General features: G+C 42.6%; 2 protein-coding genes and 1 pseudogene across 2 annotated transcripts; all 3 read right to left on the reverse strand.

Moving 5' to 3' along the window:
- Nucleotides 1-1,936: 1,936 nt before the first annotated feature.
- Nucleotides 1,937-4,046, reverse strand: LOC115401871 (proteinase-activated receptor 2-like). The gene is made up of 2 exons (XM_030110239.1): nucleotides 3,910-4,046; nucleotides 1,937-3,138 (listed from the first exon to the last, which is right to left on the reverse strand). The coding sequence occupies exons 1-2, from the start codon at nucleotides 3,933-3,935 to the stop codon at nucleotides 2,052-2,054; spliced, it is 1,113 nt and encodes a 370-aa protein (XP_029966099.1). The 5' UTR covers nucleotides 3,936-4,046; the 3' UTR covers nucleotides 1,937-2,051.
- Nucleotides 4,047-7,136: 3,090 nt separating this feature from the next.
- On the reverse strand, nucleotides 7,137-9,018 carry LOC115401879 (proteinase-activated receptor 2-like). Its single transcript, XM_030110249.1, has 2 exons — nucleotides 8,940-9,018; nucleotides 7,137-8,598 (listed from the first exon to the last, which is right to left on the reverse strand). Exons 1-2 carry the CDS (start codon nucleotides 9,010-9,012, stop codon nucleotides 7,544-7,546), a joined length of 1,128 nt encoding a protein of 375 aa, XP_029966109.1. The 5' UTR covers nucleotides 9,013-9,018; the 3' UTR covers nucleotides 7,137-7,543.
- A 1,392-nt stretch (nucleotides 9,019-10,410) lies between these two features.
- On the reverse strand, nucleotides 10,411-12,964 carry LOC115402413 (proteinase-activated receptor 1-like; annotated as a pseudogene).
- Nucleotides 12,965-13,903: the final 939 nt, after the last annotated feature.

Raw genomic sequence — 13,903 nt, forward strand, 5'->3', positions numbered from 1 at the left:
CTCCGGGTGAAAAACAGGCTCTCTATTCACAGTGTTGACAAAAGGTAAGACGACACTACGCAGCAATCATTTACCCCATTTTTAACAACTGGGACACAACCTGTCTTCAAACCGGAAGCCCCAGGATCGCAGGCTGTTTACTCTGAGAGGGACATTCCTTGGGGAGGGGATTTTATTTAAAACAAAAGCAGCTGATTTACTCCTTCTGTGATAAAAGACCTTCAAATGGATTCACAACATTGTTGGCTCATTGTCTCATGAGGCTTTAACTTGGATTAGATTGTTGAACTTGGAAGTTGGATTCAGATTTTGATTTCAGCGTTTGAAAATGACAAACACGTTCATCTTGTCCTACTTTAAACATGCAACAGATTTAGTTAACTTTCTCCTTGAAGCCCCGAGGTGAAGGATGTCAAACATATCACACAGACTTTTCAGCGCTGATATAGCTATTGAACCAGTATCAGTTGCACTCATAAAACAGCACTGAGAACCTGAAGTCAACGGCAGATATCATCATGATTAAGACTGCTAATGTGATAACACCAGAATCAAAGCCAGTTCATAAATCATTGTCAACATTTTGAAGAATTCAAAATTAAGAAGGCAAATTTCGCTGAGGAAAACTTAACCATAGTACTATAGTTTATTGTTCTGGCCCCATGGAGATCAAACAGTTCAAAGTGTGGTTATTATATTATGTTGAGTTCAACAGTCCAGCTCTTGTTCTGGCGTGGATCCAGCTCTACAACACCAGTACAAACAAGAGGCTGAGATTTTGCTGTATCATCTATTAAAAAAAGAATTTATGGCCTTTTCTCTTAAAAGAGCAGATTATGAAACAAAGTGCCACACATTTTTTAATCTTTGCAATCTTGGTTGTTACAGTTCTATATCATTTGATCATTTTTTGTTTTTATTCCCCTCTTTAGGTTCTTGGTGTTCTACGCATTTCGTGTAACACTTTGCTGGTTTTGTATTTTCTGCGCACATGAACTTTGTCACAGTAGTGAGCTGAAACTGCAAAAAAAAAAAAACTTGTCAGTTTTCTTATCTGTTGAGTCATGCTGGATAAAAATAGCTACGAGGAGTGAAGTATCACAACTTGAATCTGGTTTCAAACGACACTGAAACCAGTGAGATGACACAGTATTTAGATCACCCTGCGCGCATGCCCATCACGCCTGAAACTCACCCACCCTCATTCTGACACCCCCTCTCTGCCTTCTCTCTGAAGGACAAAGATTAATTATTAACCACAAGCTGACAATTAAAGCAGCAGTTTAAAGAAATTTGGCGGGGGTTGTGGACATGGAGTTGCAGAATACCACATTCCACAAATTCCTAAACTCTTCATCAGAGGACTGGACTCCGACTGCTGTCTGAAAACGTACCGAGGGATCCACATGACGCAGAACACAGGGTGATTACGCAACGCCGAAAAGAAGGTTCATACAAACTGTGTTCTTTGGTTTTTGTCATTTATTTAGGAAACTATGTGACAATACAAATCTCTGCTCACTGCCTTCTTTTAAAAATAATTTTAAAAAAAGGCTCATTCTCAAAGAGTTTCAGATGGGAACAATAAAAGTTGCACAAGCAGATAAGCACTTAAAAAATGTTTAAAAAAACAGAAACAAACATTATAATATACATGAACTCTTGACCCATTTCTCTATAAACACCAAGTTAATGCAGGTGTTATGTTTTCACAGATAGTTTTCCCTTTAAATGAGCTTCAATGATGTGATTGAGTCAGTCAAAATCTTGGGAGATATATACATATATATGAAAAAAGTACATTTATCAGAGAATATGAGAAGTCCGAGCTGCTTATTGTCAGTCTTTACCGGTCCTTCCTCCACATATGTTTATTTTAGCACCAAGCTGAGGTACCTGCACAGCACGAACGCTCTCCTTCCTGCTCGTCATTTCACATTTGAAGTTCATCTTTGGCAGTCTCTGGTTACCCGTCTATCAAAAAGTCTCCACAGCGCTGGTATCAGCGCATCTGAGAGCAAGCCTCGGCACGGCGTGTGGTTATCTCCTCCTCAGCAGGAGCTGCTCTGCGTGTTCCCGCTCTCCGACACGTACGACTTGCTCTTCCTCGAGTATTTCATGGAGCTGAAGGACACCCTCATCCTCTCCACCGTCCGGCTGCTGCGGCACAGCAGCGTGTTCTTCACGTCCCTGAACTCGTCCGACACATAGTAGTAGATGAAGGGGTCCAGGCAGCTGTTGAGGCTGGCCAGGCACAGCGTGGAGGTGTAGAAGCTGTACCCGTTGTTGGCGATGCCGTCCTTCAGCAGGGAGTAGTGCACCACCAGCATGATGTTGCTGGGGACGAAGCACACCAGGAAGGTCACCAGGACGAGCACGATCAACACCACGGCTTTCTGCCGTTTCTTCGCCGCCGTGCTGTCCACCATGCAGTTCCCCAGAGCTCTGAGGAGCAGCACGTAGGAGACGACGATGACTACGCAGGGGACGAGGAAGACCACCGTGGCCATGAAGATGAAGTAGTAGAACGGATGCTGGACGGAGGGAAACGGGTTGAGCGGGTCGTGGATGACGCTCACGTCGTGGCACGTGGTGACGTTGGGGTCCTTCAGCTTGGCCGTGTGGTCGTACAGGTACAGAGGGGTGGTGGTGAGCCAGATGAACGCCCAGATGGCCACGCAGACGCCGATGGCAACTTTGTTGTTCTTTCTCTGCTGGGACAGGGGGTGAGCCACCACCCAGTACCTCTGGACGCTGAGGCAGGCGATGAACAGCACCGAGCAGTACATGTTCCCGTAGAAGAAGCCCACCAGCACCTTGCACAGGGGCTCGCCATAGGTCCAGTTGTTGCCGTCCAAATGGTAGGCAATTTTTAGAGGCAGCCAGATGACAAAAAGCAGGTCGGCCAGAGCCAGGTTGGCCATGTAGATGGAGGATGGGTGCTTCTTCTTGGTCCTGAAGAGAAAGACCCAGATGGCCATGCCGTTGGTCGGAAGTCCAACCACGAACACGATGACATAGATGACCGGGAAGAAGACGGTGGTCAGGTTACTCTTCAGAGTCTGTGAGGCCGCTTCATCCACAATAACTCGACCTGAATCTGCAGGGTCCACAACCCCAAATGTCCCCGACCTTGACCTAAAATACAGAACAAATTAACATTATACATTCAGTTAATTAACTGACTAGTCTTAGACTATTAGACTAGTAATAACTCCCTGAAATCAGTTTTATACTCCGAATTTTATCAATACCAATAAATGACTATTTAGTAGTTTCATTAATGCAATATTTTACTGCAGAGAGTAGGGTTACCAAATGCGACTGTAAAGTGATTTCTTAAATCATTACAGCAAATCCCTCAGCAAACAAAAAAATGACCCCACTCACATTTTTGTCCTGAAGAATAATTTGAGGGGTTTTTTTTAATGCTTTCTAGAATTCCAAGGTATGATTGTCACTATGTGGAAAAGGAGTGGTGTCTTTATGTCTTTAATTAATTAATAGTTACATTTCATTCATACTTTTCCTGAGACCAAGATGAACTAAGAAACTCAGAATTAAGCAATGTGGGATCCTAAAACATTAAAATGTAAAGGAACTGTTAATGACAGGCATAACTTTGATTTTGAAATAAAACGACATTCCCAGTATGCCTTGCAGTGAGCGAAAACATCATAATGAAGCAACAAATATTAATTTTCCTCCCAAAATATTTGTTACAATAACTGATTTTAAAACGCGAAGCCAAAAACAGAAGCACGGGGAAAGTAGACGGAATGTTCTCACTGCTGAGGCGACAGTGAACGTCTCATTATGTAAACCGCGTAACCTCTGCGTGCACATACACACACACACACACACACACACACATCACAGACATACAAACAATAACTTCAGACCTCTTACCTCGTAAACCTGAAGCTTGAGAGCATAAGAATAATAGAAGAAGCGATAGTGACACTTTTAGACCCATATCCGCGGCGCACGTCGACGTGACCTCTGGACTTGACTCGTCTGCTAAAAGCCTCCCTGTGAAGAAGAAGAGCCGCTCCTTAAAACGCCCAAGACACTTCCGGCCTCCGAAGTCACGCCCGAGACTACCTGTGCGCGCTGACGTCAGCTCACACGCGCCCACCTGCCCTGCGCACGTGCGGTTTCATTGAGCCCAGAGAACAAAACAACCTCCATAAAGGAACCACATCTGGCCGAATCCGTTTCAGTGTCGCTTGCTAATCTCTTATTTATCACTGGATAAAAAGTTACAACAAAACGAGGTGAATTATCAAAGCGAAAAGGCGCTGTCTCTATGAAAATATAATACTATTGTGCCACTAAATTTAAATATGAAGAAGGTGTGAACAACAAATGAACAACAGTCAGTAAACAGTCAACAGTAAAAGGACAGACTAATCTGTCCATCTCCATCTTCTCTGCTGTTCTATTCCTTGTTCAGGTTGTTGTAATTCCAGCTGTGGGAGGGCAGGATGCACCCAGTCAGGTCATCACAGTGCATCACAGGACACACACACACAAACACACAACACACAAACTCTAACCACACAAACACACACCACACACCACACACACACAGTCACGCTGACGATTTTCGACTGTGGGAGGAAAATGGAGAACTGAAATCAAATTCACACACATGACCTTTTCGCTGTGAGGTGAGAGCACTAATCACTTCTCCACTGTGGTCCAAAGACTCTAATGTACAACACTATTCTTACCTTTCTGTTAGACTATTGAAATTGGGGCAAATTTCATCGAAATGTGTAATAAAAGGCCATGTAGTAGGTGCAGCTAAATCTCCTAAGTCCTACCAGTCATCAAACGTGTCATCGACCCTGAGGTGGGGTTTCTGTTTAATTTAGTGAATTCAGCATGCTCAGTCAGATAATGCTGCTTTTACAGGTCTGATGGTCAAATGTGATTCAAGATTGAATAAAGAGAAGGTTGCTTCATAATATAAAAGTGTAGGTAGTAATGAAGTAAAAAAAAGGTGAATTTAGACACAAAAAAATATATGTAAATAATCACAGCAACACATGTGCAGGACATAATAATAATGATCAACTAACATGTTGATGACTGGTTGAAACTATAATGCACAATGTTATTAGGTCAGATTTGTGACATAAGTGCTACTGAATGGCAGAATGGTCTTATAGCAGAGGGAAGTATTTCTTCAAATCTACAGATTTTATCAGTAATGAATGGGTAAACAAAATCATGCTGACTTGCAAAATGTCAGTCAATCCCTAAAGGCGGGAGTTTCCTGTAGAGTGAATAAACATGACACGTTTTTCAAGAGTGGGAATTTAGAAGATGGCTGATTTTATCATGCAGTGAGTAACAATTATGGCCATTATGTGTTTCTTGTGGAGAAAAGTATAAGTATCACTAAGCCTGTTGAAACTTGTTTCAGACTGTTCATCATGCGATGAGTGTCTCTCGTAGTTAAACTACAAGTCAAGACATCTGTACAAAATGTGCTCCAACTCAAATAAAGCTTGTACAGTGGAACACATCAGTGGATCCTAATTTAAAATTTGATCAAGATTCGGGAACACACAAACTCCACAAGTTCAAACTACTCAGTACTATCATTCCTTGAACAAACATTTGTGGTAATATATCGCATGGTGTGCAAAACTCAGACCGTCAATGTCTGTCAATGTTTTTCAGGTTACTTTTTTCCCCAAATATTAGGAAACAGTCAAAGAAAATGTGTGAATCAAATCTTTACACATTAATTGGCACCTAAAAATAACATCTGCAATCTACAATATATACAAATATCTCTTTTATCAACCTGACACAACAAAACCACAGGATTTAGTTCATTATGATTTAAAACATCAAAATGCAGATGCATTCAGGAGACCTGGAAACATGAGAATGTTCTGAAAAAAACAAATTACCTTTGCAAGTATATAAACTGACACATTAAATCAATTTAATTTGAAGGAACTGATGTGTCATGGCATAATGGGAGTAGTTAATGTACATGTGACGCTGAAATTGGTGAACAGTAAATAAGATGGTTCCAAATGACCCATAATAGTGCTGATTTTAACAGTATTTTAGTCACTTCCTCTTTGCGTTTGTATTTTTGTGACTTCTGAGAAGTCAGTTGAAATAAGGCTTCACAGTAATCACACCATTTGTCTCAACGGTGATATTATCAAGTGTGACAATTCAAAATAAAGATTTCAGTGAAAAAACCTGTAGATGTTACAGTCCCCAGTATTTGCACCAGTACCGATTCCATGGAGTTTTCTTGAAGATGGTTGCGATGTGGATTTTTTTCCCCAGCCTCAAATAAGCATCAATAACCACTGTACATTCTGATATTTATTGGGCTTTCACTCATGTGGTGGTGATCAAATTACATTTTAACCAAAAATACGGGTGAAATCTCATCTGAAACGCTGCTCACACTGAAGTCGCGAGACAAGTTCAGGCTGTCTGGTTCATCTGAGGAAGAGTTGCCTGAACCACGTGTGAGAGCAAAGGTTAAACGTGTGCATGCTGCTTTAAAAAAAAGGAACAACCAGCATGACATGTAAAAGTGTCTGACAGCTTTCAGTCACTACCTGAATGCAAAGCAGTTTATAAATGTCTGCCGCATGAAAAAGAATAGAAGACCAGTGTGTTTTAGAAAAAGAAAACACACATTTCGTGTGAAAATTTAAGAAGTGTTGAATGTGTTCGAATAGCACCTTAACTTATAATTTTTCCTGCTTTTTAGTAGGATATGACTTCCTTGAAAATCTCCAAGTGTTCAGTCACGTCCATGTAGTTACTTTGGTATGTTGGCCATTCAACCCGATAGGCGCTGAATGGAAATGTAAACACTTATACAAATTTACTTCTTGTATATAAATATATTGATAGGTCCTGCAGTAGATTACTTACACATACACATGTTCACATTAAAAGCATAATATAGACAGAAGTGAAACACATTTTTTGGGGATGTGGGAGAAAGTCTGAGCAACCAGTGGAAACATACATAGACAGAGAGAAGTGTGCAAACTCTACATAGAAAGGCTCAAAATGAGTCTGGGAGTGTGAGGGGAAACTGGAGAACTGGAGAAAACTCACACATGCACACTCAGAAAGAAAGGCCTAAGCCCAGATTAATAATGGCTACTTTTTGATAACCACTGCTGTCAAGTGGGAAAAACAATTAGCAAGTCCATTCATTTTTATTAACAAACCTTTTTACAGGCATTCATTTGTTGTCTCACTTATATACACACACATTTGTCTCACATTTAAGACCTAATGAATTCATCATGGATAATATAATAATAAAAAAAAATACAGACTGGTAAAATAAAGCAATCATTCACACTCAGTCAAACAGATGACTGCTTTAAGAAACGCACATCAAATAAAATATGAATAAAAATGTCAAGCAAGTTAAAAATCAGAAACTTAAAACTTCCAGGAAGTCAAAAACAAACCTGAGTATTCACTTCCTTTCATACCTGAGGTTCAAAAACAATCTTAAAAAGGGTAAAACCCTCTAGCACTCGGTGCTCTGTGTGTTCTCAGACTTTGATGTATAGCTGTTGCTCTTTTTGGAGTATTTCAGAGCGCTGAAGGAAACCCTCATCCTCTCCACCGTCCTCTCGCTGCGGCACAGAAACGTGTTCTTCACGTGATCCCTGAAGTCTTCGGAGATGAAGTAGTAGACGAAGGGGTCCAGGCAGCTGTTGAGGCTGGCCAGGCACAGCGTGGTGATGTAGAAGCCGTACAGGTTGTTGGGACGCTCGCTGAGCAGGAGGATGTAGTGCACCAGCAGCATGATGTTGCTGGGAGTGAAGCACACCAAGAACATCACCAGCACCGTGACGATCAGGACCACGGCCTTCCGCCGCTTCTTGGAGATGTTGGGGTCCTCCATGCTGTTTCTGAGAGCTTTGAGCGTGAGGACGTAGGAGATGATGCACACCACCGTGGGGACGACGAACCCCACCGTCCCCATGGTCAGGAAGTAACCTGCAGCAATTTTCCTCTGGCTGGGCCTGGTGACGTCGTGACAGGTCCGGATGCTGAGATTCGGTACACGGACTTCTTGGTCGTACAGGTAGAGGGGGATGGTGAGGAGCCAGACCACCAGCCAGATCACTGCAGAGACGGTCACAGCGAGGCCATTGCTCCTCTGCCGCTGGGACAAGGGGTCCACCACAGCCCAGTACCGCTGGACACTGATACAGGCAATGAAGGAGATGGAGCAGTACATGTTGCCGTAGAAAAAGGCCACCAGCACTTTGCACAGCCCATCCCCGTAGATCCAATTGTTCCCATTGAAGTGGTAGGCGATTTTCAAGGGGATCCAGATGACGAAGAGCAGGTCAGCCAGGGCCAGGTTCGCCATGTAGATGGACGACGGGTGCTTCTTCTTGGTCCTGAAGAGGAACACCCAGACGGCCAGAGCGTTGGAGGGCAGTCCCACGACAAACACAATGATGTAGACGATTGGGAAGAAAACTGTTGTGAGACCACTGGTCAGGACCTTCTTGGCCTGCTTGAGGGCCAGCACGCCATCAGTAGTCTCTGGGCCAGTGAAGCCTCGCTCTGGATGAAAACAAAAAACAAAAAAAAACAAAAAACAAAACAAAAATGAAAAACTGATAACTGAATTTCAATAGGTTCCTATGAAGGAGTAAAACCAGCCGACATCACAAACACTCAGTTTCATCAGAGCTGTGACTCATGCACATTGCAATATCTGATTTAAAATTAGCTGCAATGAACGTAACGAACAAAACAGACGGACTGATCAGAGTTCAAGTACAGCAGTACAGTTTTCACACCGTGCAGCGAAGCACTGACCTAAATACGAGTCAATCACAGAACTGTGGCAGTCAGTAAAACAATAAAAACCACGGTGAGATAAACGAGGGAGGAAACTGTACCTTCCTGCGTCAGACAGGTGTGCAGGCAGCAGAGGAGCAGCGACACCTGAAGCCACCGCGTCCCGGAAGACATGGCTGAAAAACAGGCGAGAGCACTGATATGTCGGAGGGCGTTGTCCCGGGTCGCGCTGCCTTGACTCCGGTGTGAAACTGTCATCCTCTCCGAACGGCAGGAGGTTTTCATACCTGCGTGACGTCACCTGGTCACGTGAGCGCACGCGGCGCGAGCAGACGCACCGCAAGGCTCTCTCTCTCTCTCACTCACTCTCTCTCTCTCTCTCTCTCTCTCTCTTCTCTCTCTCTCTCTTCTCTCTCTCTCTCTGGGTGAAAATGAATGCTTGCAGGTTTAGGTTATGTTAACACTTGAATTCATTTTTTTTAACTTGAAGAACTATCTTTTTAAAAAGAAATATTTAATGAAGAGTGTGAATTTCAGTAAAAAACGTATTAAATACTTTAAATATACGACTCAAATGAAAATCTTAGCTGCTGAAAATGCCATAAAAAAAACCTTGCGTCAACTAGACAAGAATAGGGACCCATATTTTGGGAAATTATAGAAACACCTCCATTGTTCACAGTGGGAATACCATCTTTAAAAATATACGTGATTTTATTAGCTTTATGTAACCGTCTGAATCCTTCTCAATATATATGATTTTCAATATCATTTTAGATAATGCTGAGTCATTAAACCAGCTGTTCTTAAATATTTGGAATTTGATTCCTCAGTGGATAATGCAGCTCAAAAACAAATGCATGTACTCGTTGGTGATTTGAGTCACAAAAAGTCAATCCAGCTATTTAATTTTTAACCTTTTATTGCCAGTAACGTAAAGAACAGTAAGCTTTTAATAGCAGTGTGGACTTCTCACCAGCAGGGGGAGGCATGCAACAAAATATAAATATAGGGAATTTGTTCCAAGACACAGTCAAAGTGAAAATAGCAATTTATTTAGAGGCAAAACACAACCAACAACAACAAATAAACAAATGGTGTGTGTATGGTCACCGGATATATACAAGAACAAAAAATAATGACATCTTTTCACAGGAAATATGAGAGCTTGAATGCAGCTTATCTGCAAAATAGAAAAAATACACATAATACTATTTTTTTCCATTAAAATGTTACATCTAAGGAATGATTGATACACTCATGGGTTTTACAGTGCAAAATAGAAACATTTCATTCTATGCAATGTTCCCTAAACATGTTTTTGCTTAATGTTGCCATCCATCATAATGACGGTTTCAACTTCATTCATCACTTATGGCTGTCATTGCACATTTTACCAGCTCGCATCGGTATGATATGTGTTGTTCTCTTTCACAACAGAAAAGCAACCACCGAAGATAAAACCTGACAGATAACCAAGTGGCTCTAAAATTCCAAATGAAATCACTCAAATTGACTGAACACTTTTAAATGACATGAAAGAGTCAGTTAAATCACAGACTGAAGCTCTGCTGGCTTGATGGTTGATCACACCAGTAGTTTCTTGTATTGGCTGTTGAGGTTTTCCTGGAAAGAGTCAATTTTGGTGACGGAGCTGTTTAATTTGGAGCTTTCTGTACGGCTGGATTTCAGAATTGTCCTGGTGCTGGATCTGCATGAATCAGAGGACGAGTGACTGATGCCGCTCCGCTCCGTAACCTTCCGACACCTCAGCAGGTTGGACAGCTGCCTCTGGCACTGGGACGATCCAAAGTAGTAGACCATGGGATCCAGGAGGCAGTTCAGGCTTCCCACACAGGAACACCAGATAGAGAGCGTAGGACCCATCGGGGGTCCCGGCTCTGCGCCACTGCTTGGTCAAACTGCAGGTAGTGCGCGAGCATCAGACAGTTTGTCGGCATGAAACAGAGCACATCACCAGCACCGTCAGAGCCATCACCACCGCCCTCGACCTTCTGCGTGAGCTTCCGGAAACCCCCTTGGAGATGCAGCTCAGCGACCAGATCACCCGAGAGTAGGACGCCACCGTGACGAGCAGAGGCAGGAAGAACAGCGCGCAGCACAAGGTGAAGAAGTAGATCTTCAGCCACGCCACGTTGTCGACGTACTGCACGTCGTGGCAGGTGGTGATGTTCAGGTCTCTGAGGTAAACAGTCTGCTCGGAGACGACCAGGGGCACAGAGCCAGCAAAGGACAGTCCACATGATCACGCAGGCGGTGACGGCGTTTCGAGGCCTTCTCCAGGCCAGCGAGTCGATGGGGTACACCACAGCGAGCAGCCGGTCCACGCTGATGCACGCGATGAGAAGAACCGAACAATACATGTTCCAGTAGAAGGCGGCCGTGACCACGCGGCACATGAGCGCCCCGAACCTCCAGTTGTTGCCGTCGAAGTGGTAGAAGATCTTGAACGGGAGCAAGACGGCGAAGAGCAGGTCGGCAGTGGCCAAGTTCAGCATGTAGATGGCCGCCGGCTTCTTGGGCCGGATGCCACGAGCGAAGGCCAGCATGGCGCAGACGTTGATCGGTACGCTGATAACGCAGACCAGGGTGTAGAAGGAAGGTATGAAGATGGTGGAGACGGGGCCCGTTAGGAACAGCAGCGCCTCTTCAGAAAATCCCGGCTTGTTGCTTGATATGTTAAGCACTTGAACAACAGCAGACCGATTCATTTTAATGTCTTCATCGTAGTAGATTGATTCCAGATCAAACGGTTCATCTGTGACTGAGCTGGGGAAGACGACAAAAGTCCTCAGTATGGACGATCCTGTGGAAACAGAAACAAAAAGCGTTAAGTCATAGAGTCACTGATACCAGACATCTAATAAAAGATCAATCCGAGTGACTGGTTCAAAACTGTTTATATTTTATTTCATCTACTATATGAAGCAGTGCTATTATTGTTTTGAGCTAACTTTTAACAAGTGAGGATGACCAGTCCTGAATATTTTTGTGGAGATTGAGAACAGTTTCGACCTTTGTAGTTAAAAACCAAGTAATTAGAAGTGCAAAAAAAAAGTCATACATTTAAATGTCAATATATTAAATGGGAAAATAGCCCATCGATAAAAACAACAACAAACAAAACAGAAAGTTTGTATTCTTAATAAGTTCAACTGTTCTGACTTCCTCTGTGCAGAAAAAGGGTGAAGAGATCACAACACTGCCATCAACAATTGTGTTTGAATTTAGCACCTGTAGCGCAATTCAATGTTTGAGGGAGCCTTTCAAACTCACCCCCCCACCCCCCCCCCCCCCCCCCCCAACTACCACGACTGCCCCCAACAACAAACAAACAAACACAGAAATCCAAAACATTGCAATAGCTGTATCAAATCGAAACCAATGTAATTTCATATTGATCATTTAGCCAACACTCAGTACAGTATTACTATATACTCATTAAAAATCTGATTATTTACTCCTTTAGCTTATGAAACAAAGTTGTGTGATCTTTCAATTTCATATTGCCAAGCCCTTTTAAGTGGGTATAGTAAGACATTTCATGATCAACTTAATCAATCAATCGATCAACAATCATATTTTTTGAAAGATTTCTGGCATTTTAAAAACAGCGCAATCACTAATAATTATCAAATATAATAACAAAAGATTCCGGAGCATAAAATTTTGTCTTTGAATGTCATTTTTCCAGTTGACTGCCCAAAACAACAAATATCATAATGATCAATAACCATGAATGGTGTCAAAATTGAACTGAACATTTTTTTTTTTTTTTTACATGTGATACAGTAAGATAAACAAAGATTTTCCTCATTATTTATTGAATCTCTAAGAGGTATTAATATTATGTAATACCAACATCTGTATCAAAGTTTTCTCATACATGATTTAAAGTTTCAAGTGCAATTTTTTTTTTCCCACCCACATAATAAAAACGAAACTTTCTCACCATTACTGGTCACCGCTGAAGAGGCAGAACAGACGCACAGCAGAAGGAACAGACAGGTTTTCGGTGCCATCTCGTCCTCCGAGCTGCTTATCGCGTCCCTCCCAGGCTCCTCTGCTGCTGCGCCTCATCCGGACCGAGGCTGTAAACCGGCGGACTTTGGATTCCAACACTCGCAGAACCGACCAATCAGAGAGCGCGTTCCTGCAGGCTGACGTCACCTTTTCCCGTCACGCTACAGGCAGGAAGGAAAGGAAGGAGAGAGAGAAGAGAGAGAGAGAGAGAGAGAGAGAGAGAGAGGAGAGAGAGAGAGAGAGAGAGAGAGAGAAGGAGCTCTGCAACAAAACAGCAACACATTCCTGATCATATTTGGACACTTTTCAGGAAAGGAGAGAGGTGGTGCAGGTCTGAGTGTAGTTTACATGTTCTCCCTGTGCGTGCATGGGTTATCAACTCCAGCAATAAAGACTTTTACTTTATGATTGCTGTTGCTGGTGAACCTGGTACAAGTGGACAGAAGTCTTCCTGTTGTTTACTGGAAGATTAAACGGCTTAGGGGAAATTTCAGCAAATCAGCTTGTGTTAAATAAATAAATGCATTCATTTGACGGCAACAGCATCATCCCTGGAGATGGTTAAGTGCTTCCTCTGTTTGTAGCTGTCAGATCATTGCATCAAAGTCCATCAAGATGATGTGTTTTGGAACAATTTTATGAAGAGCACACTTTGCACTTTGTTTGACCTGTCGGGTTGAGTTCAGATGTCATCCAACTACATTAAAACTAAAATATGTTGGAATTAATGTTCTATGTTTGCTACTTCAAGTACTTTTGGCTTCTCTGGTCAAAAGTTGTGTTTACAAGTAAAAATAAACCCAGCGTTCAGATTGTAATCACCTTTCACATGGGAGAACAGCTTCCTCGGCCGCTGGTAAACACAACAAACTGCAGCAGTGTGACTGTTCAACTCTGTGCGGAGGCGAAAGCACTTAAGAATGAAGACACAACGATAAAACAAAAAAGAGTGAGCAGACAAAGTATGTCTGATACAGGCAGAACGAAATGTACTGATTGTTTTCTCTGGGAGACGAATAGA

Source organism: Salarias fasciatus, chromosome 15 (assembly GCF_902148845.1).
Source record: "Salarias fasciatus chromosome 15, fSalaFa1.1, whole genome shotgun sequence".
NCBI lineage: Eukaryota > Metazoa > Chordata > Actinopteri > Blenniiformes > Blenniidae > Salarias > Salarias fasciatus.

Coding starts and splice junctions, on each gene's coding strand:
- LOC115401879 (XM_030110249.1), bottom strand. CDS start 9,012: ATGTCTTCCGGGACGCGGTGGCTTCAGGTGTCGCTGCTCCTCTGCTGC. Junction 8,599..8,939: donor CACCTGTCTGACGCAGGAAG/GTACAGTTTCCT, acceptor GTTTTCATCCAG/AGCGAGGCTTCACTGGCCCA.
- LOC115401871 (XM_030110239.1), bottom strand. CDS start 3,935: ATGCTCTCAAGCTTCAGGTTTACGAG. Junction 3,139..3,909: donor TCAAGCTTCAGGTTTACGAG/GTAAGAGGTCTG, acceptor TCTGTATTTTAG/GTCAAGGTCGGGGACATTTG.